At 41.4% G+C, this 22,896-nt stretch overlaps 1 protein-coding gene across 6 annotated transcripts in view; it reads right to left on the bottom strand.

Annotated features, from left to right (window-relative positions):
- The window catches only part of LOC122550126 (5'-AMP-activated protein kinase subunit gamma-2-like), a 461,224-nt gene that overhangs the window by 85,767 nt on the left and 352,561 nt on the right, over positions 1 to 22,896 (bottom strand). For 5 of the 6 annotated variants that reach the window (XM_043690750.1, XM_043690749.1, XM_043690748.1 and 2 more), the window contains one exon: positions 17,201 to 17,418. In XM_043690750.1, coding sequence (XP_043546685.1) covers positions 17,201 to 17,418 — 218 coding nt within the window. Of the gene's footprint in view, positions 1 to 17,200; positions 17,419 to 21,430; positions 21,508 to 22,896 lie in introns of those variants that run through there. The other variant, XM_043690756.1, reaches the window with a different exon arrangement.

The raw sequence follows: 22,896 nt of genomic DNA, 5'->3' as shown, positions 1-22,896 counted from the left end.
GTACTGTTATTCAGGAGGGTGCAAGAGATAAACCAGCAAATTACAGGCCTATCAGTCTCACCTCAGTGGTGGGAAAATTATTGGAAACAATTCTGAGGCACAGAATTAATCTGCACTTGTGAGGCAGGGATTATTTAATAACAGTCAGTATGATTTTGTTAAACAAAGATCACTTCTGACCAACTTGATTACATTTCTCGAAGAGATAATCACGATGAGAGCAATGTATTTGATGTAGTCTACTTGGGCTTCCGTGATGGAGGGATCAATGATCAAGGGGCATAGGTTTAAGATAAGGGGCCGGAGGTTTAGAGGACGTGTGAGGAAAATTATTGTCACCTTGAACTGATGGGAATCTGGAATTCACTGCCTGTGAGGGTGATAGAGACAGAAACCCTCATAAGATCTAATTAAATGTACTTTTGCATTGACAAAACATACAAGGCAATGGGCTAAGTGTTGGAAAATGGGATCAGGATACTTAGATGCTTGTTTTTGACCGGCACAGATGAGCTAAAGGGCCCTTTTCTATGCTCTAGATCTCTATAACTTTAATTTCCTGTGTGAGGATGTCAGAGAGTCTGTGAAGGACAGGAGTTTCGTATATCTGAGGTTACGCTTTTAGAATAATTCTGAATATTCATTTGCTAACTTGCTAACTTCCGGTGTTTGCAATGTTGTTGATATGATAGCAACAGACTAACCATCAGTCACTCATTGTGAATTATATTGATTTTCCTTGCTCATAATAATAAGCATAACTGTACACTGTTTAATAGCTTGCAAACAGTAACATTTTCCAATTGTGTAAATCATTATGCTACTTCACACAATCACTTAAGTATCTAGAAGTGCCAACATAGTGAGAAAACTTTTATCCTGTGGAGGCAGCATGCCAGTCTCTGGGGACAGAAGGACAGTGTTCATTCTAACCTATGGTTTACTCTTCAGGATAATAGTTGTTGTGGAAGCTTGTTGTCCTGTTGGTAGAAATGAACAGAGGAAGACAATTTTCTTTAAACTGCTAATAAAACTAAATTTGAAAAGATCTCATTAATCATATCAACAGCAATTTAAATAAACCAGCACTTAGTTGTACATTATGTTGAAAGTATATCATATCATTTGGAATTATTCAGGAGGTTTCATACTCCAATTTAAATTTTCGAGCATTGTAGTGATGCAGTTGTGACATAATAAACTCAACAGGATCATTCTCAACACCAACTAGCATGGCTCTTGGTTAGATAATGTTTGCAAGTTGATTTCTCTGTTTGTGTACTTCACAATGAATGTGCAATTCTGGTAAAACCAGTCACCCCTTTTCCTTCAATTTGTGTTGGCTGAAGTCAACCATAGAAGACACATTTAGGCATTTGATACCTTCCAAAGATCCTGGCCCAGCCAGTGAGGCCATCATCCTATGAGTGAATACAAAAAGTGTGTAAAATTATACAGTTCACAGAGGATTAGCAAAGTCACCTTTTAATCCAACATTGAAAGGTCATCTGATCCATCTGTGACTCAAGCCCACACAATCTGTTCCCAAATAAAAAAAACTCACTAAGGCATCATCAATTTTCAACCTTCAACTCCAGGGATTAGAGCAAATAATCTAGACTGACATCCTAATTAAACAGTGAAGGATTGCTGCACTGTTGCTATCATATCAACAACATCGCAAACACAGCAAGTGCAGCAATCCTTCACCATTTGATTGAGCTTTTAAACCTTCTCTCTTCAAGTGGACATGAAAATTTCTGAAGGCACTATTTCAAAGAACATCAGGGGAACAAAAACAGAAATTGCTGGAAAAGCTCAGCAGGTCTGGCAGCATTTGTGGAGAAAACTCAGAGTTAATGTTTCAGGTCCAGTGACTTTTCTTCAGAACTGATGATAGCTAGGAAAATGTTGGTTTTTATGCGGAAGCTAGGGTTGGAGAAGGGGTAGGGAGTAAACAATAGGTGGGGATAGAGACGACAAATAGCACCTCATTTTCCACTTGGGAACTCTACATCCTTCTGGACCCAATATCAAGTTCAACAATTTTGAGGCTTGTGCTTTTTCTATGTCCTTACCCCAATCTCCACACTCTAGGCATTGTTATCACCTGATCCGCTGTTATACACAACCCATTGTTAGCCACGAACAGTTCTCATTAATAGCTGATCATTGTACTAGCCTGACTGTTACTCACTGCTTTGTTTGACCAACCGTTACTGGACTGAAATGTTAACTCTGATTTCTCTCCACAGATGCTGCCAGATCTGCTGAGGTTTTCTAGCAATTTCTGTTTCTGTTTCTGATTTCCAGCATTCACAGTTCTTTTGGTTTTTAAAATCAGGGGAGTTCTCACTGATGTCCTGGTCAATATTTAGTTCTCAACAACAATATTAAATGCACATTACCTGGTCATTATCTCACTTCCTTTTGTGGGAGCTTTCTGCATGTAGTTTGAGTATTGCACTTCCTACGGAACACCAGTGACTACACTTCTAAAGAATTTCACTGGTTGCAAAGCAATTTAGGTCATCTTAGGATTTTGAAAGGTGCTATATAAATACAAGTCTTTTTGTCTGATCTCGGGCTGCTTTAGTCAAACTGCAGGTTTCTTTAGGGATAAACTCAGCTGTTTCAATTAAAGCACACAACTGCATTGCAAGACTTCACTACAAAACATTTTGTTGAATCAGAGAGTTTCAGAATGATTTATATCATGAAGATAAACTGTTTGCTTTCAATAAAGTGCGTTGCATTATTTTTAATCAGTCCTCACTGCCAGCAAATCACACAAGTAGTAGATAACGACTTAATTTTAATCATGTATAGGAAAGCACATCCAATGACAACAGTAAGGTTACACCGCCACCATCCCACCCCCACCTCCCCTCTGTAGATAGTGGCTGATTTACAAGGTCAAGCTCCAGATCACTTCTCCTCTAAGTACAAAATCTCAAAGCTTAAGTGTTAGACCTGCCCTTTGTATGAACTGCTTTGCTTCCGTGCCAACATTGCCTTTTTTTGCCCGGTTGAGTGAATAAATGGAGCAATCTGCAAAGCCAAAGGGTGACAATGCAAAAACAGAGTGTACTCTTTCATTTATTTGCAAATGAACTCTGCACAAATGATCAGTGGAAAAAAGCCTGGAACCTTTCAATAAACAATGCAATAGCATCCTTCTACTAGTTTAAGGAGAATCACTACTTATGCAACTGGATTCCTCCATGACATCATTGAATAGAATTATCAAGTCAAAATAAAACTGCCCCTTGAATGCTGGTGTGGGTCACAGAAATATGAACATACTCATTGGTGATTCCTCGCAGACAAGGAAGATTCTCTTCTGCTCTCAGGGTGAGTCCGTAGGTGGCTTTACAGACCAGTGCAGCTAACATATGAATCAGGAGTAGGCCTTTCAGACCCTTATGCCTGCTACATCATTCAATAAGTTAATGGCTGATCTAATTGTAACATCAAATTCGCACTCCCACAAGACCTTTCAGCTCTTGTCCAAAAATAACCTTTCTACCTCTGCCTTTAAAGTATTCATGGACTGCGTTTCAGCCACCTTTTTGGAAAAAAGACTTATGATTGTCAAAGAGAAAAAAAATTCGCTTAACCTCTGTTTAAAAGGCAACATCAGTTTTTAGTTCTGGAACCTTCCAAAAGAGGAAACATCCTGCCCTTGTTAAGATTGTTCAGGATTTTATGTTTCAGTGCCTTTTACTCTTCTAAACTCCAGTAGATGTAGGCCTAGCCTGTCCAACTTTCCTTATGATAACCGAGCTATTCCAGGAATAAGTTTCATAAACCTTCTCTGAACTGTGTCTAGTGCATTTATGTCCTTCCTTAAATAAGGTAACCAACACTGTGCACATTATACAGAACTGGTCTTATCAGTGTCTTGTATAATTGAAGAATAACCTTATACATTTGCATTCAACACCCCTCATGATAAATGACAACATTAATAACATTCTATTAGCTTTCCTAATTACTTACTATATCTCCATACTAACCTATTGTAATTCATTCATGAGGACACCCCGATCCCCCTGCATATGAGACCTCTGAAATCTCCCACCATGTAGATAATTGGGTTCCTTTTTCACTTTCCTGCCAATATGAATAACTTCATATTTTCCCACATTGCACCCCATTTGCCAGTCCTCTTTGCCTACTGACTTACTCCACTGATATCTTATTTGGCACCCACTTGCATTTTATTCACAAGTTACTTCATCCTCAAATTTGAAAAACATACTTTTGATCCAAGTCATTTATCTACATTTTAAACAGTTGAGGTTCCAGTACTGATCTCATTACATCTTGCCAATCTTACCTACTCCCTGCTGTTTGTTAGTCAGCCAATCTTCCAACTACGCCAATATGGTAATTCCTACACCATGACCCTTTTCTTCCACAATAAGTTTTAATATGGCTCCTTATCAAATGCCTCCTTGAAATCTAAGTACAGTACATTAATCAATTCTTCTTTACTCAAAGCACATATGGGCATAGAACATAGTAAAGTACAGCATAGTACAGGCCCTTCAGCCCATGAAGTTGTGCCAAGGATTAATCCTAATCTAAAATAAAATAACCTAACCTACGCTCCCTTCAATTCACTGCTCCCCATGTGCATGTCCAGCAGTCATTTAAATGTCTCTAATGAGCCTGCTTCCACCACTACTGCTGGCAACGCATTCCATGCGCTCACAACGCTCTGCATAAAGAACCTATCTTTGACGTCTCTTCTATATCTTCTTCCTAACACCTTAAAACTATGACCTCTCGTGTCAGTCAATCCTGCCTTGGGGAAAAGTCTCTGACTATCGATGCTATCCATGCCTCTCATTACCTTGGTTAGCACTGCAGCCTCACAGTGTCAGGTACTCAGGTTCGATTCCAAACTTGGGTGACTGTGTGGAGTTTGCACATTTTCCCTGTGTCTGTGTGTGTGTTGCATCTGAGTGCCCCGGTTTCCACTCACAGTCCAAAATGTGAGATCAGGTGAATTGGCCATGCTAAATTGCCCATAGTGTTAGGGGCATTAGTCAGAGGGAAATGCATCTGGGTGGGTTATTCTTCGGATGGTTGGTGTGGACTTGGTGGGCCAAATGGCTTGTTTCCACACTATAGGGAATCTAATCTAATCTAGTCTTGTACAGCTTGATTAAATCACCTCTCTTCTTCCTTCTCTCCAGAGCAAAAAGTCTGACATCAATCAATCCCTCCTATTAAGACAAGCCCTCCAGTCCAGGCAGCATCCTGGTAAACTCCTTTGCACGCCCCTCAAAGCCTCCACATCTTTCTTATAATAGGGCAACCAGATCTGGACACAATATTCCAAGTGTAATCTCACCAGGGTTTTGTAGAGCTGCAGAAAACCTTGCGTCTCTTAAACTCAATCCCCCGTTAATGAAAGCCAAAACACCATATGCTTTCTTAACAAACCTATCCACTTGGGTGGCAACTTTGAGGGATCTATGCACTTGAACACCAAGATCCCGCTGTTCCTCCACACTGCCAGGAACCCTGTCTTTAATCCCATATTCAGCATTCAAGTTCGACCTTCAAAATGCATCACTTCGCATTTATCCAGGTTGAACTCCATCTGCCATTACTCAGCCCAGCTCTGTATCCTGCGTATGTCGTGCTGCAGCCTGCAGTAGTCCTCTATACTATCAAAGGTACCTCCAACCTTTGTGTCATTGGCAAACTTACTAACCCAACCCTCAACCTCCTCATCCAAGTAATTTATAAAAGCTACAAAAAGCAGAGACTCAAGAACAGAGCCCTGCAGGACCCCACTCCGCACTGACCTCCAGGCAGAATACTTTCCATCTACAACCACTCTCTGCCTTCTGTCAGCCAGAGAGCCAAATCTCCCTGAATCCATAACTCCTGACCTTATGAATGAGCCTACCATGGGGAACCTTATCAAATGCCTTGCTGAAGTCCACACCACATCCACTGCTCGACCTTCATCAACCTGTCTTGTCACCTCCTCAAAGAACTCAATAAGATTTGTGAGGCATGACCTGCCCCTCACAAAGCCATACTGACTGCCTTTAATCACGCTATGCTTTTCCAAATAGTCATAAATCCTATCCCTCAGAATTCTTTCCAAAACCTTGCTGACCACAGATGTAAGACTGACTAGTCTGTAATTGCCAGGGATTTTCCTATTACCGTTCTTGAAAAGAGGAACAACATTCGCCTTCCTCCATTCCTCCGGTATGATTCCTGTGGAGTGTGAGGAAGCAAAGATCTTCGCCAGCAGCTTAACAACCTCCTTTCTCGATTCCTGGAGCAACGTAGGATAAATCTAGTCTGGCCCTGGGGACATATCAATCTTAATGTTTGCTAAAAGTTCCCGCACATCAACTTGCTCAATCTTGATCTGTTTAAGCTGTTTCCCAGCTCCTCAAAGTTCTCATTCACAACATGGTCCCTTTCCTTAGTGAAAACTGAAACAAAAAAAACTCATTTAGGGTTTCCCCTATCTGCTTAGACTCCATGCACAGGTTCCCTACGCTATCCCTGATCAGCCCTATCTTCACCCTGATCATTCTCTTATTCCTCAGGTATGAGTAAAACGCCTTTGGGTTCTCCCTAATCCTTCCTGCCAAACCTTTCTTCTGCCCCCTCCTGGCTCTCCTCAGTCCATTTTTGAGCACATTCTGTCTCCTCAAAGATGACAGATGGATTTTAATTTCGATAAATGTGAGGAGTTGCATTTTGATAAGGCAAATCAGGGCAGGACTTATACAGTTCATGTTAGGGCCCTAGGGAGTGTTGCCGAACAGAGAGATTGATGAGTGCAGATGCATAGTTCCTTGAAAGTGGAATCACAGGTAGACAGAATGGTGAAAAAGACATTTGGCACACTTGCCTTCATTGATCAGAACACTGAGTATAGGAGTTGGGATGTCATGTTGCAACTGTACAGGACATTGGTGAGGTCACGTTTAGAATACTGCATTCAATTCTAGTCTCCCTTCTACAGGAAGGATGTCTTTAAACCTGAGAGGGTGCAGAAAAGATTTATAAGGACTTTGCCGGGACTTGAGGGATTGAGTTATAGGGAGAGGCTGGATAGGCTGGGGCTTTTCCCCAACTGTTGGAGGCTGAGGAGCAACATTGTAAAGATTTATAAGATCAAGAGGGGAATGGATAGGGTAAAGAGCCAAGGTCTTTTTCCCAGGGTGGGGGGAGTCCAAAACTAGGTGGCTTGGGTTTAATGTGAGAGGGGAAAAATTTAAAAAGGACCTGAGGGTAACTTTTTCAGACCGAGGGCGGTGCTTATATGCAATGAGTTGCCAGAGGAAGTGGTGGAGGCTGGGACAATTACAACATTTTAAAGGGATTTGGATGGGTACATGAATAAGGTGAGTTTACAGGGATATGGACCAAATCTTGGTAAATAGGACTAGGTCAGAATGGGATGTTTGGTTGGCATGGAAGAGTTGGACTGAAGTGTTTGTTTTCATGCTGTATGACTCTATGACTCTACAGACATCAAGAAAGGATCAAAGCATTGTCTTTCACAAAACCATGTTGACACTGCCTGATTAATTTGAACTTTTCCAAGTTCCTGCTATAACTTAGAGTCATAGAGAGGTACAGCATGGAAACAGACCCTTCGGTCCAACCTGTCCATGCCGACCAGATATCCCAACCCAATCTAGTCCCACCTGCCAGCACCCGGCCCATATCCTTCCAAACCCTTCCTATTCATATATCCAATCAAATGCCTTTTAAATGTTGCATTTGTACCAGCCTCCACCACATCCTCTGGCAACTCATTCCATACACATATCACCCTCTGTGTGAAAAAGTTGCCCCTTAGGTCTCTTTTATAACTTTCCCATCTCACCCTAAACCTATGCCCTGTAGTTCTGGACTCACTGATCCCAGGGAAAAGACTTTGTCTATTTACTCTATCCATGCCCCTCATAATTTTGTAAACCTCTATAAGGTCACCCCCTCAGCCTCCGATGCTCCAGCCCCAGCCTGTTCAGCCTCTCCCCATAGCTCAAATCCTCCAACCCTGGCAACATCCTTGTACATCTTTTCTGAACCCTTTCAAGTTTCAAAACATCACTTCTACCAAAGATGCTAAGCTACTAGCCTGTAATTTCCTGCCTTGTTTCCCTCTCCCTTTGAAATAAAGGAGCAACATTTGTTATCTTCCAGTCTAACAAGACTATCTGTGAATCAAGAGAGCTTTGGAAATTTAAAACTAACACATCAATAATCTCATTCGCCATTTCATTTTAGATCATAGGATGAAGTCCATCAAGACGTAGGACATCAGTCCAGAGCTCCAACAATTTACAAAGTGGCACTTGTCTGGTGATTGTGATTTTCCTTTCCATTTTTCCTGATTTATTGCTGTTTCTGAGATGTTACTTATCTCCTCATTAGAGAAGACAAATGCAAAGAAAAACCGTTCAAATTGACTGCCATTTCCTTATTTTTCATTATTAATTCTTCAGTCTCGCTTCCTATAGGACCAATGCTCACTTTGTTATATTCTTTCTCCTTCAGATATTTATAGAAACCTTTACTATTTGTTGATTTTTTTTAATTTCTAGCTGGTTTTCTTTAAACTCTGATATTTTCAAGTTTATAAAATGTTTGGTAATACTTGATTTTTGAGTGTGACCTAACTGAGATAGTTCGACAAGATAACGAGATGTTCCCCCATTTTGGAAGGTGGGGGGCAGGCAGGGATTGGCTGTCGTATCCAGAACAAGCGGGTATAACTTTAAAATCACATCTGGGTCTCCCAGAGATAAGTGCTGAATGCAGGTCTTCTTCACACAGAGGGGAAATCTGAATAACTGACTCATCCAAAAAAAGCTGTTGAGCCTAGGTTCAGCTGAAGTGTTCTGAAGAAGGGTCACTAGATCCGAAATGTTAACTCTGCTTTCTCTCCACAGATGCTGCTAGATCTGCTGAATTTTTCCAGCAATTTCTGTTTTTGTTCCTGATTTTCAGCATCAACAGTTCTTTGTTATTTTTGTCATTCTCTCTCCCTGGGCTCTATCTCTGCCTATCTGCTCACTCCACTCCACTTCCTCAACCTGACGCCCCTGTAGCTCACCTTCAGCATAAATACCACCTTTTCCTAGTTAATATCAGTTCTGATGAACCTGAAACATTAACTTTCTTGTCTCTCCTCAGATGCCGCCAGACCTGCTGAGTTTCTTCAGCATTTCTGTTTTTGTTCCGTACAGATACATATACATTCTGTCATTCTTCATGCTTTGCACTGCCATTTCATTTAAATTCAGCTGTATAAAGAAATCTAATAAATTCTCTATCTCAATTCAAAGGAAAAATCTTTTGCCACATTAAAACAGATTTGCAAGTTGGATCACAACAATGATAGCACGAGCCTCACATAGGAAGTCTTTAGAAAGAGAGCAGAATAGAAGACGGTTTTGCTATAATGCAGTAGTTCCGTTCTTGTGCAACTCTGTGTTATAAGAACATTGTGTAATATCAGCACCACTTAAACTGATGGGACTGGAATCACATTATAACCAGTACACGCTTTTAAAAGTTTGCACTACTGAAACAGTGTCCCCTGTGCGTCAATCTTGTTATAGTGAATTCGCATTAACGAAACCTGCATTATAGCAGAACAACCTATATATGTAATTGAAATTCATCCCCAACGGTTTTGAGTCTTGGATTCCTTACTTATGAAATAAGACAAGATGGTTTCTTGCAGGTAACTTTAAAGAAAATATGGATGTCTCATGCACCTCTCCATTGTGAGAAGAAACTTTTTCACTCAGCAAGTAGTTAGGAAATGCGCTGCCTGGAAATGTCGTGGAGGCAGGTTCTATTGAGTCACTGAAGAGGCCATTAGATGATTACTTGGACAGAAACAGTGTGCAAGGACATGGGGAAAAGGGCAGAGATTGGCACTAGGTAGCAGAACTGGTGCAGGCACGATCAGCTGGGTGGCGGCTGTCTGCACTATAACAATTCTGTAAATCCTTTCAGAATGGATAAGAATCATATTTCAGGGAAAGGCAACTTGATAAAATATGGTGAAACAAAAGAAAACCCAGAACATTTCCAAGGCATCAAAAATGCTACCAGTGCTAGTGAACCCTGTAGGAATTTATATCAAGCAATTCTTAACATGTCAGCAACACCCACAAGACCAACCTTGATTGACCTAAATGCAAGTAAAGGTGATGGTGAGTCTTTACTTGAACCACTGAGATTCCCATGAGCTGATGGTATTAGGAGCACACAATTAGATTTGAGTCATTTGCAAGAGATGTAGCAGGTTGCCAGGAAGAACATCTGAATGTAGTAGGTGGCAATGCTCTGTAAATCACTGCTCACAAGGAGTTAGAAGTGGAGATCAAGGTTTCAAAAGGAAATTGGATAGACGGTACATAAATTTGCGGGGAGATATAAATAGAAAAGGAAAAGGAATTTATTGCAGTGCTCCATCGAGAGCCAGCATAGATTAAATGGATCAAATGGCCTTCTGAGCCATAATGAAACTATGGCAGTAACCTCGAATTGGGAAATCTTCTCCACTTTACGTAACTTGGCTTGGTACACGGGGCTCTGGCACAGAGGATACTTGCTTGAGGAAGGTGGGGCCAGGTTTGATTTAGATCAGCCAACCTGAAAAGCTCTTTGGAGGTGTCTACTGGGACAGATGAATTAGAATTAGAATTAAAATCCCTACAGTGCAGAAACAGGTCCTTCAGCCCAACAAATCCACACCAACCCTCCAAAGAGTAACCCACTCAGACCCATTCCCCTACCCTATATTTTTCCTGACTAATGCACCTACACATTCCTGAACACTATGGGCAATTTAGTATGGCCAATCCACCTAACCTGCACATCTTTGGATTGTGGGAGGCAACCGGAGCACCTGGAGGAAACCCAAGCAGACACAGGGAGAATGTGCAAACTCCACACAGACAGTCACCCGAGACTGGAATCGAACCCGGCTCCCTGGCCCTGTGAGGTAACGGTGCTAACCACTGAGCCACCGTGCTGCCCTAAACTAGTGCCAAACTAGTTAGACAGTCTCTCTCAGTTTTCTGGGACATTGTTCAAGCTGTTATTAAAGTTGTTCCATCTCTCTCCCCTCATAGCTCACCTACTTGTCATGTCCCTTCTGTAACACATCATACCACTTTCTTAGCTACTCACCCAGTATCCACCCTGGTCCTCAGGCTGAGATGAAAGAAAACTCCTAAAAAACCTAATATAGCACTCACTTACACACAGGTGAGACTGAAAGAACACTCATTCATGAAACTTGTGAAACTTGAAAGGGTTCAGAAAAGATTTACAAGGATGTTGCCAGGGTTGGAGGGTTTGAGCTATAGGGAGAGGCTGAATAGGCTGGGGCTGTTTTCCCTGGAGCATCGAAGGCTGAGGAATGAGCTCATAGAGGCTTATAAAATCATAACGGGCATGGATAGGGTGAATAGTCAAGGTCTTTTCCCCAGGGTAGGGGAGTTCAAAACTGGAGGGCATAGATTTAAGATATGAGGGGCAATATTTAAAAAGGACCTAAGAGGCAACATTTTCCCACAGAAGATGGTGCATGTATGGAACGAGCTGGCAGAGGTGGTGGAGGAGGCTGGTACAATTACAATATTTAAAAGGCAACTGGATGGATTTATGATTAGGAAAGGTTTAGAGGGATATGGGCCAAATGGAACTAGATTAATTTAGAATATCTGGTCAGTATGGATGAATTGGACTTAAGGGTCTGTTTCCGAGCTGTACATCTCTATGACTGCATGAAACACATTCAAATGGTGAAATTTTAACTGTGGCAATGCGTTCCCAATGATTCGACAGGAACTGGATACCACTTTCACTCTCTTGGTTTTTTTTCTGGTTCCCAAGATATTACAATTAAAGTTTAAGATGTCAGCAGCATGCATGGGAGACAAATACGATCCCACAGAGGGGAATATCTGGTGAAATCCTCAGCCTACTGACAATGCAGCAAGTATAGAAGTACTTCCTGAATAAATACGGAGGCTCTTAATCATGGACAAACCTGTCCTGCCCAGCTCCATTACCACTAGGCTAAGCTTTACTACAGTAGCCACCACCTCAACCCCGAAGATTTTAAATGTCCCCAACTAGTTCCAAAACAAACTTCTATTCATTAACCACAAAAATATGAGCTCAACTGTCCCCGCTTGGATGAATACTTTTAGAGATTTAACTAAACATTCATATTGGGCTCAGCTGTAACAACAGCCTTTGAAAAATATTTGTAATGAACTTTTTTCAAACTGCAGGAAGAGATTATTTTTTAAATAAACCATACCAAACAGCCAATCAGTCAATCCAGCAGCTTTTCTTTACACTCACTGACAGCTGCAGCCTTTTCATGAATGATACAAATCATGACACTTAAGCAGACCATATCCACATTTAAAGAAGGGTTGCATCTCAGCCAGAAATCAGGACTCCCACACTATGGGTTAAAACTCTTGCAAAAATGAATATGAAGTCTGTTTGAAATTGACATGCGTTACGAAGTGCTCAGTTCTCGGTTTATATCTGAAATTAATGCTCCAATCCCTTCTCCTTTAGTTCGCTGTCCCTTCAGCAACAAGTTTTTGTGTGTGTGTGTGTGTGTGGGGGGGGGAGAAGAAAGAGAGAGAGAAGTGTGTGTGTGTCTGTGTGTTTTTTCACATGCCATTTCAAATCTCTGGAGTCATCAAAAACCCTGCCCTAAGACTCTATAAACCTGTCATAATCTTGTACATCTTCAGTGAATCTCTACTCAACAACCTTTGCTTCGAGGAAAACATCATCCAACAGGTTAGGTGAATTGGCCATGCTAAATTGCCCATAGTGTTAGGTGCATTAGTCAGAGGGTAGATGAATCTTCAAGGCTGGGTGAAATGTCTGACAAGATTTTGGGAGAAGCAAGAGAGGGAATAGATGTTGCAATAATTTTCAATTCTTCTCTGGCTGTGGGAGAGGTACCAGATGACTGAAGGACAGCCCTTGTGGTTTCATTATTCAAGAAGGGGACAAGGGGTAAGCCAGGAAAAAGGCCAGTCAGTCTAACCTCCAGGGCGGGGAAACTATTGGAAGCAATTCTGTGGGATAAAATTAACGTGAACTAGAAAAGACAGGGATTAATGAAGAACAGCCAGCATCGCCTTTTTTAAGTGGAGGTCATGTCTGACCAAGTTGACTGAATTTTACAACGAGGGCAACGTATTCAGCGATTTGGATAGACCGGCGTTGTTTCCCTTATCAGAGGAAACGTTTTTTTTTGGTTTGTGACAAGAAGACATAATTAAGATATATAAAATTGAGGTGCAGAGACAGATGAGAATTTTATGTCAGCTTAAACTGAGGAAGACCAGCAGCAGTTCAATTCTGTGTTTTCTATTCAAAACTTAAGATACTCCTAGAGAGAGAATTTGAGTTGTTTGATAGGAGAGTGAAGTACTACTGTGAGAATAAATTAAATCTGATTGTGTACCACAGACAATCTCAGCAACTGCAAGTCGTCAGTGTGGTGAAGATTCTAGGAAACAATGATTTCAAGGAGTTTGCGCATTCTCCCCATGTCTGTGTGGGTTTTCTCTGGGTGCTTCAGTTTCTTCCCACAGTCCAAAGATATGCAGGCCAGGTGAATTGGCCATGCTAAATTGCCTGTAGTGTTAGGTGCATTAGTCAGAGGGAAATGGGTTACTCTTCGGAGGGTCGGTGTGGACTGGTTGGGCCGAAGGGCCTGTTTCCACACTGTAGGGAATCTAATCTAAAAAAAAGAGATTTGGGTGGGTAACTCTTCGGAGGGTTGGTGTGGACTTGCTGGGCTGAAGGGCCTGTTTCCACACTGTAGGGAATCTAATCTAATCTCAAAGTTAATCTGATAGCTAGAATTCCTCATCCCTGGACCCACTCTAGTAAATGTCCTCTGCACCCACTTCAGGACCTTCAGACCTCCTAAAGTGTGATGACTAGCACTGGACATGATACTCTTGTTGCGCGTTAACCAGAATTTTAGAAAGATTCAGCATAACTTCCCAGTTTAGTCATCAATATCCTTACTGATGAAATAAGCTTCCTCAGTGTCATGCTCCGACAGCAAACAAACAATGAGCCATTTTTTTCACTTTCCCCAGTGGAAACAGAGACACAGACTTATGGATCGAGGAACCAATTTGAGATTGATTTTTGATTAATTTCACATTGTACTTTCAGCAGCAGGTAGAAGAGACACATTTTTTGCATTGAGGAATGGAAAACATAAGAAGTGATGAACAAGCTCCTTGTGACATCAGTCAAAAGACAGGCTTTGAACTACCATGCTGTGACTGGTTCTTGCTGAACAATAATTGGCAAACCAGATCCCTTTGCAGCCAACCTCCAGCAAGGGACCTACAATCCCTTTATGCACTTACAAAGAGACTAACAACACTGCAATTTACTGAGGTGTGTTCCCTCTACAGACTGAACGACAGATTAACTGCCTTAAACTCAGAAAACTAGGAGGCTATCGCTTGTCTCTGGAGATTAAGAAATGGGTGAATGGACAGTGCACTAACCATTCCCCTATAAACTTAGTGCTTGCAGTTGGTGTCTCTGGTTCATGCACGGTCCACAGTAATTTGAGCCTCAGCCTTTCTGCTTGCTCTGTTATGAGTTCCTTCATAAAATGGATATGATGTTGACACATGTTCAATCACTCCTTGGCACTCCCACAATGTGAATAATCCTTTTGCTGTTAATAAGATTAAAGGCATTAACTAACATTTAACATTTAACCTTTAATCTGCTTTCACAAAGTAGTAGACTTATTCAGGTTAAACCATTAGCAATTGCAGCCAAGTTTATCTTTTAAACAAACAGTCATTTCCATTATTGGCTCTTCCTACAGTTGGGCCGAGGGTCACATCTCAAATTGCCTGAAGAGGAAAACCCAGTACAATTAGCATCAAGAAGTTGATGGTGCATTTCATCTATTACATCTCTCAATTTAATTTGCTTGAAAATTAGAAAAATAGGAGCAGGAGTAGGCCATTCAGCTCTTCAAGCCTGCTCCACCATTCAACATAATCCTTTAATCCCTTTCGCCCTAAGATCAATAGCTAACTTTCTCTTGAAAGCACTCAACGTTTTGGCTTCAACCACTTTCTGTGGCAGAAAATTCCACAGGCACATCACTTTATGAGTGACGACATTTCTCTTTATCTCAGTTCTAAATGGTCTACATTAGACTGTGACCCCTGGTTCTGGATTCCCTGTTCATCGGGAATATCCTTCCTGTGTTTACTCTGAAGTTTGTTGAAGTCAGTCACAAATATAAAATGGCCCAGACTGTCTCTATGGATGGCATAAGTGACTCATTCGAATGATACCATTGAGTGCTCTTTACTATTGCTGGGGGCCACCCATGCTGGTATGGTGGTTAGACATCCCAGGCACAGTGCAGGCCCAGAACTCTTCAGTAACAGAAATGGTGCAGGAAGACTGCGGTCACCAGCCAGGAAGACACATAATGGCTGTCAAGGCAGGACAGTCCTGATCATTATGGTTTGAAGCATCTCTGAACTTGGACCTCCAATTTGCCATGATCCTGTGTCCCAAGGTCTCTTTACTAAACAAAATCCCACATAGGCTTCCAGAAAGGTCCATTTGCCAAGTCCTGTTGCGGTGGGGAATTGGTGATGAGGAAAGGGCTGAGAACATGGGACTCCTTTTTCAAGAATCTGCACCCAGGTGATAATTGCATGAAGGTTTTGGGTCAGTGGTATCTTCATATTGTAGCATCTGTAATTGAACAGTCATCTTCAGGATCTTCTCTACTCACACCAAATGGGGAAATGCTCCTAGAGGGGCCCAAAAAAATGCACTGCCCCACTTCTTCCTGGCTGTGGAGCCACAACTTGAGGGATCACTATACTGGGGGTGTTGCGGGGGGGGTGCGGGTTGGAGGTGGTTGCGTGGGGAGAGAAAATTCTAAATCTTACAACTTGGATAGTTCATCACTGATAATCTCAGGATTGACAAGCCAGGAAGAAGAAGTGCAATTCTGTCGTGGTAACTATGACCTCTCCAAATTGTTATTTCTGTCCTTTGTAAGACTCCCCCTCCTGGGGAGGACAGCTAAAGGTTGGGCGATAAACCTTCTACCATAAAGGAAATGCTGACAACAAACAATGTGTCCATGGAATTGATTTTGCCCAGAACAGGATCTTGGGTGCACTTCCAGAACTCTGCAATCTTCTAATTGAAAGGCTCATGACTCTTCACTTATAAATTAATCAATATGTTATCATCTATACAGTCATATGTACCTACATACACAACTAACTACACTCACTCACATATATTGACACACACTCATGTATACGCCTGCACTTTCACACTCACTCATACACATACCTTCACACACATTCACTCATTTACACTAACAGATTGACTGACTGGTACAGTGGGGATTAGAGTGGTGATAAAAAAGCACAGATCAGGAGCAGGAAAATCGACGTTTCAGGCAGGAGCCCTTCATCAGGAAGGGTTGATGAAGGGCGCCTGCCCAAAATGTCGATTTTCCTGCTTCTCGGATGCTGCCTGATCTGTGTGTTTTAGATTACAGATTAGATTAGATTACATTACAGTGTGGAAACAGGCCCTTCAGCCCAACATGTCCACACCGACCCGCCGAAGCGCAACCCACCCATACCCCTACATTTACCCCTTACCTAACACTATGGGCAATTTAGCATGGCCAATTCACCTGACCTGCACATCTTTGGACTGTGGGAAGAAACCGGAGCACCCGGAGGAAACCCACGCAGACACGGGGAGAATGTGCAAACGCCACACAGTCAGTCGCCTGAGGCGGGAATTGAACCCGGGTCTCAGGCACCATTCTAATCTTGACAGTAATCGCCAGAATCTGCAGTCCTCATTTTCGCCGCCTGACTGGTACAGTGAGTCACGCACTCACTCACACATGTATTGACTCATTCTATTACACTCACGCACCTTCCCCTACATCCCCCCACTTCCCCCTGAAGTGAATCAAAAGAGATTAATACCACTGTAGTAAATTTTGTGACTACTCGCCATTAACGTGGTAGACAATATTGATTCTGGTCTGCAGCAAAATGGCACAAAATGTTACCAATGCCAGTTGTTTTGTACTTACTGGTTTCGGGGTAGCATTTGAGCTGGTCTGGGGGACTAGTGGCTTGATTGCCACTACAGGAGGGGCTACTGGAACAGAGAATCTCTGGCCTGTGTCTGGCGGTGAAGAGTAGGAACGAGATCGAGCATCCAAACGTTCAGGTTCCTGTTTGTACGATTCCAGAGGGAAGGCTGGTTTGGTGGATTGCACTGGGGTGGAGGGAGTAGAGAGTCCCGAGGCTGTGGAGGGGAGATAGAGGAAAAAGTTATTAAAATAAGTCAAAACAGAAATTATTATAGAAATGTATTTCTACCCTCAGAGATATAAAATGGGTGTAAATGAAGGTGTGAAGAGGAGACAGTTTTAGTGCATAATCTCTGTCCTTTGTCTTTCTTACATTTTTCCCTCCACCCTGGCTGTAGTTTTTTTTTTGTCTTGTTGACTTTGCTGTCAGTAAAGTGGACTCATTTCGCACCTTAACCTACACCCATCTTTCATCTGTATTTCTCCTTGACCACCATTAGCACTCTTCTTGTCTTTTGTTCTGGGCATCCTCACCATCTGTACCAATCACACCTCATCCCCTTCTGTCAACAGCATAAAAATCACCATTTTCCAGCCCATTTTAGTTCTGAGGAAGTCATAAAGGTCTGAAAATGTTGACAGTTACTCTTTCCATCAATGCTGCCAGATCTGCTGGATTTCTCCAACATTTTGTGTTATTTCAGATTTCCAGCATCCTCAATATTTTGCTTTTAATGAAGTTTCAAAGACTGTTTTTTTCCCATATGACAACAGGAGCATCTTTAATATTTACTGTACAATCATTCTTAGTGATGGTTAAGATTTTATAGTAGACTGTAGAATTTGCAGGAAGTTACTCAGAACAGCAAATGAATACAGGAAGAGAGTGTAATGATTACCTTTCAAGAATGTACTTTGCAAAGTTTTGCCCTTTTTAATATTCTCAAGAGGACATAATTTAATCTTCCTTTACTGTTTACAAAACTATAATGTACATTCAAATGCCTTACTATAAGGGCTATGGTGAATAAGTAGAGTTCATAAGTCAATACAAAAGCTCAAGGTTGTAAAGGAAAAGCCATTTGGTGAAGTGAATTAACACAGCAGAATGTAAGACTACCAATAGACTCATACTATTGGTACAAAAGCTGTGAGAAAAACATCTCAAGCTGAACAAAACCCTCTAAACCCTTCCTATTCATATACTCCTCTAGATGCTTTTTAAATGTTGAAATTGTACCAGTCTCCATAATTTCCTCTGATATAAATGCACCACCCTCTGCATCAAAAAGTTAACCTTTTTGCCCTCTCTCACCTTAAACTTATGCCCTCTAGTTTTGAGCTCCCATCGTGGGGAAAAAAACTTGTCTATTCACTCATGCATGCTCTTCATGATTTTATAAATCTCTATAAGGTAATCCTACAGTCTCCGACGCTCCAGGGAAAAAAATCCCCAGCCGATTCCGCTTCTCCCTATAGCTCAAACTCTGCAGTCCCAGCAACATCCTTGTAAATTTTTATTGCACCGTCTCAAATCTAACATCATCCTTGTTACAGAAGAGTGACCAGACTTGAACGCAGTATTCCAAAAGTATCTTCACCAATATTCTGTCCAGCTGCAATATGACGGCCCAAGTCCTATACTCAATGTTCTGACCAACGAAGGCAGGCGTGCTAGATCCCTTCTTCAACCCCTTGTCTATCTGCGACTCCACTTTCAAGGAACTATGCATCTGTATCTCTATGTTTCTTTGTTTGGTAACACTCCCCAGGAGCTTACCATTGAGAGTAGAAGCCCTGCCCTGATTTGCCTTACCAAAATGCAACATCTCTTATTTATCTAAACTTCATGTGCCACTCCTCAGCCCATTGGCCCACCTGATCAAGGTCCTATTGTACTCTGAGATAACCTTCTTCACACATGGCATATGGGATCTCGGCTTTCATTAACAGAATCACAATCACTGCAACACAAGGGGAAGCCAATCTGCCCAGTCAGTCCATGCTGGCTCTCTGTGGAGCAATCCCAGTCAGTCCCATTCACCACATCCCTAACCCATTGTTCTACAAGGTGATTTTCCCTCAGGGTTCTAACAGCTGAAATACCAATCTTCTTCGTAAAGCAGGTGCAAGCTCAATCTCTGAAACACTGATATTTTCTTCATTCATTTTGAAGTTGACTGTGAATGTATTCCCCAACAACTGAATGTTGACAAATAATACATACAGTCTACTAACAATTCAAAGTTTTTTTTTATCTGACATCTAATATGCACTTCTTACTCCCTCCCCACAAACTATATCGCAGCAAGAACTAATTTGAACGTATCGATGCAGGAGGTGGTCTTTTTTCTTCTCCTCTGGCACGATTCCATTTGAAGAGACAGATAATTCAAATTAAGCTTCTAGTCAGCCCTCTGCGGATCCCCTTTCAACTGCAATTTTTATTTTGCCTTATAAGCTTTTGCAAAGAGCCATGGAATGTTTTCCAATGTTCAATGTACTGTATAGAGGCAAGTTGACATTGAGCACCTTCGAAACAAAACAAAATTTGACCCTGCAGTGGTGATACAGGTAGTTACGGGTTCCAGCCCCACTCCAGTAACTTGAGCATAAATCTCAAAGGTGACACTCCACACTTACACTGAATAAATACTGTGGGATGAATTTAAAAAGGAAAACATATGATAAGGATTAATTTGTAAAATCTGCATGTCTCTGAACTTTCAATGATTACAATTTACGACCAAGGTGGCATTGACACTGCCATATCTGAAATAATTAAATATTTACCAGAGTTGAGGCCTCCGACTGTAAATTATTGACCATGATGGTCAAATATGCATTTGTAATTACTTTGCTGATCGTGGATCAGAAAACTGCAACTAAACCACAGCAACAACTTGCATTTAGACAGTCCTTTTCTAAAAGACTTACATTTTTATAGCAACTTTTATAAGTATAGGACTTCCCACAGCCAATGAGATACCTTATGAAGTGTAGTCATTGTTATAATGTTAAAGATGTGGTCGTCAATTAGTTTACAGGCTAGCTCCCAGAAAGCTGTGCACATATGAGCAGATAATCTTTTTTTTAGTGATGCTGATGACAAGGTCGCTAGGAGCAGCTCCCCTGATATTGTGATAATGAGAAGGGAACTTTTATTTCCACTTAATAGTGGAAAAGGGGGCCTTGGTGTAACATCTCATCTGAAAGATGGCACCTCCAATAGCAATAACACCAGAGCGTCACCTTTGAGTTTTGTGCTAAAGTCATTGGAATGGAAGTGACACCCATAACCTGTCGACCCAAAGCAAGGGTGTGACCAGCTTAATCATGACTAGCACTGCATTGAATGATACCAAGGCACTTACTAGAAAAAGTCTGATGTTGAACCACATAATAACCTATTCAGGCAGGTTACCCATAATTTGGGCAACAGGATTAGCTTCAAGGAGGAAAAAAAAATCCCAGGAACTGCTGGAAATCCAAAACTCAAACAAAAATTGCTGGAGAAGCTTAGCAAGTCTGGACAGAGAGCAGAGTGAATGTTTCGGGTCCAGTGACCCTTTACTGGAACTGGAATGTGTCTTGAGGGGAAAGACAGATGTAGAGGGGAAGATAGGCTTAGTGAGAGTCTTCCATAAGGACCAGGGTTGAGGCAGCAGAAAACATGTCTGCCAGTTGTGGATTGATGCAAATCAAGGACGGACAAGACGCTGCAAAAGGAAGAGTGCAGAGACGTTGGTGCTCACTAAGGTTGAGGAGGTTACAGAAATGCAGAAGATTGAGGCCACGGAGGGATTTAAAAACAAAGATAATTTTTAAATCAAGGCATACTGTGCAGAACTGTTACACAATAATCTGCAAGACAGTAAATCTCCACTGCCAGCCCTGCAATCCAATCCCAAAGATAGCAATAATATTGCCCTAAAACACACACTGGATATGTTAGCCCTTGAAGCACAGATCCTCAATCAGTCAACTGTAATCTTAAAATAAGCCTGCTGACTTCAGTAAATTGTGGTGTGTCTGATCTGGTGAATGAATGGGTCAGGAGCTGCAGCTTAGTTTAGGATTAAAGCAATTTAAATCACTTTCAGATACTTTAAGCAAGCTTTGAGCATTTACACAGCATTAATCTATTTGACGCCCACAGATACCACAAACATACAACTATCCTGCTACCACTGATTAGGACAGAACTAGTAGTAATCTTTTACTCACACACAGATCTTTGGCCAGACATCTCCAGTGTCCCTGCTCAGAGGGCACAATATAGCACACAAAAGCAGAACAGCTCTGTGGCCTTGCTGTAATTTAGAACTGCATTGGCCCGGAGAAATTTTCCATGATCACGTGAACATTATTGCTTAAGTAGCAGCAAACTAAATATTTTCTTCTCAAACATTTCCATCAGAATTCCTTTTCTTAAAAATAATTAGTCACTTTTATTTTCCTGCCTGATTATGGTAAATTTGTGTTTGACTCGGACAAAATACATTTTTTCTGATGTTTTTGAATAAAAACATCAGTATGAAGTTATTGCTAGATGAAGTCATTGCAAATAGTGCAAACAACTATATTTACAATTTTACAGTAGTTTTACATAGAAAAGAAAACCAAGAAAAAGGATTGCTAATCCAAAAGAGAAATCAGGATTTGGGTCCATAAGGATATTGCTGACAAAGACAGTATTTGATGCAGGCAAAAACTGAAAGAATTGTGGATGCTGTAAATCAGCAGCAAAAACAGAAGTTGCTGGAAAAGCTGAGCAGATCTGGCAGCGTCTGTGGAGAAAAATCAGAGTTAATTTTTCAGGTCCAATTCTGAGGGAGGGTCACTGGACCAAAAACATTAACTCTGATTTCTCTTCACAGATGCCGCCATTTAATGCAGGTCCCTAATTGCCCCAAACAAGGTGGTGGTGAGCCGTGTTGTTGAATCGCTACAGTCCTTTGGTAGGTGCACCGACAATGCTGCTAGAATGGGACTTCAATGACTTTGACTCAGCAATGATGAAATAACAGTCAGTTATACCCAAATCAGGGTTATTCAAAGGCTGCAATGTATTTGAGGACACCCTGAAGATGTACTTGGCCATAACGTAAATGCAAATAAAGAAAACAGAAAGCACTGAAGAAAAGAAACAGGTTTGACAGCATCTGGAAAGAGAGAAACAGAGTTAATACTTTGGAACCAGAAGAGCCATGCTGGATTTGAAACATGAACTCTGTTTTACCTTCTCCACAGATGCTGCCAGACTTGCTGAGTTTCTCCAGCATTTTGCTGTCATTTTCAGATCTCTAGTATCTGCAATACTTTTATTTTACATAAAGGGACGTCTCTTTTTCTCCCCAGATAACGCAAAGAGGATGGCAATAATTAAGAGTGGCTGAAAAGAAAAACAGTTTCCAGCAACAAAAGGTGACAATAGGAGCACATGAGAGCAATTGATGAATAACTTAGTCCCCACTTTCAAAAGTATCAGTCAGTTTTCAGGCTGCTGTTTACTAGGTTAATCTGTAACTGCAGGTTGATGACAATTTATAACTATCTGGTTTATAACCATGTAGCATTGATACAACCTATTGTGTCCATCTTAATCCTACTCCACTCTTCTCAAAACCATGTGAAATATAGCCCGTCAGGTTTTTTTTATCAAAGTCTCTTTTTGAAAGTTACACTTCCAC

This window comes from Chiloscyllium plagiosum, chromosome 5, assembly GCF_004010195.1.
Source record: "Chiloscyllium plagiosum isolate BGI_BamShark_2017 chromosome 5, ASM401019v2, whole genome shotgun sequence".
Lineage (NCBI taxonomy): Eukaryota > Metazoa > Chordata > Chondrichthyes > Orectolobiformes > Hemiscylliidae > Chiloscyllium > Chiloscyllium plagiosum.
Note: the sequence above shows the minus strand (reverse complement) of the source record. Positions and strands in the feature narration are given on the sequence as shown.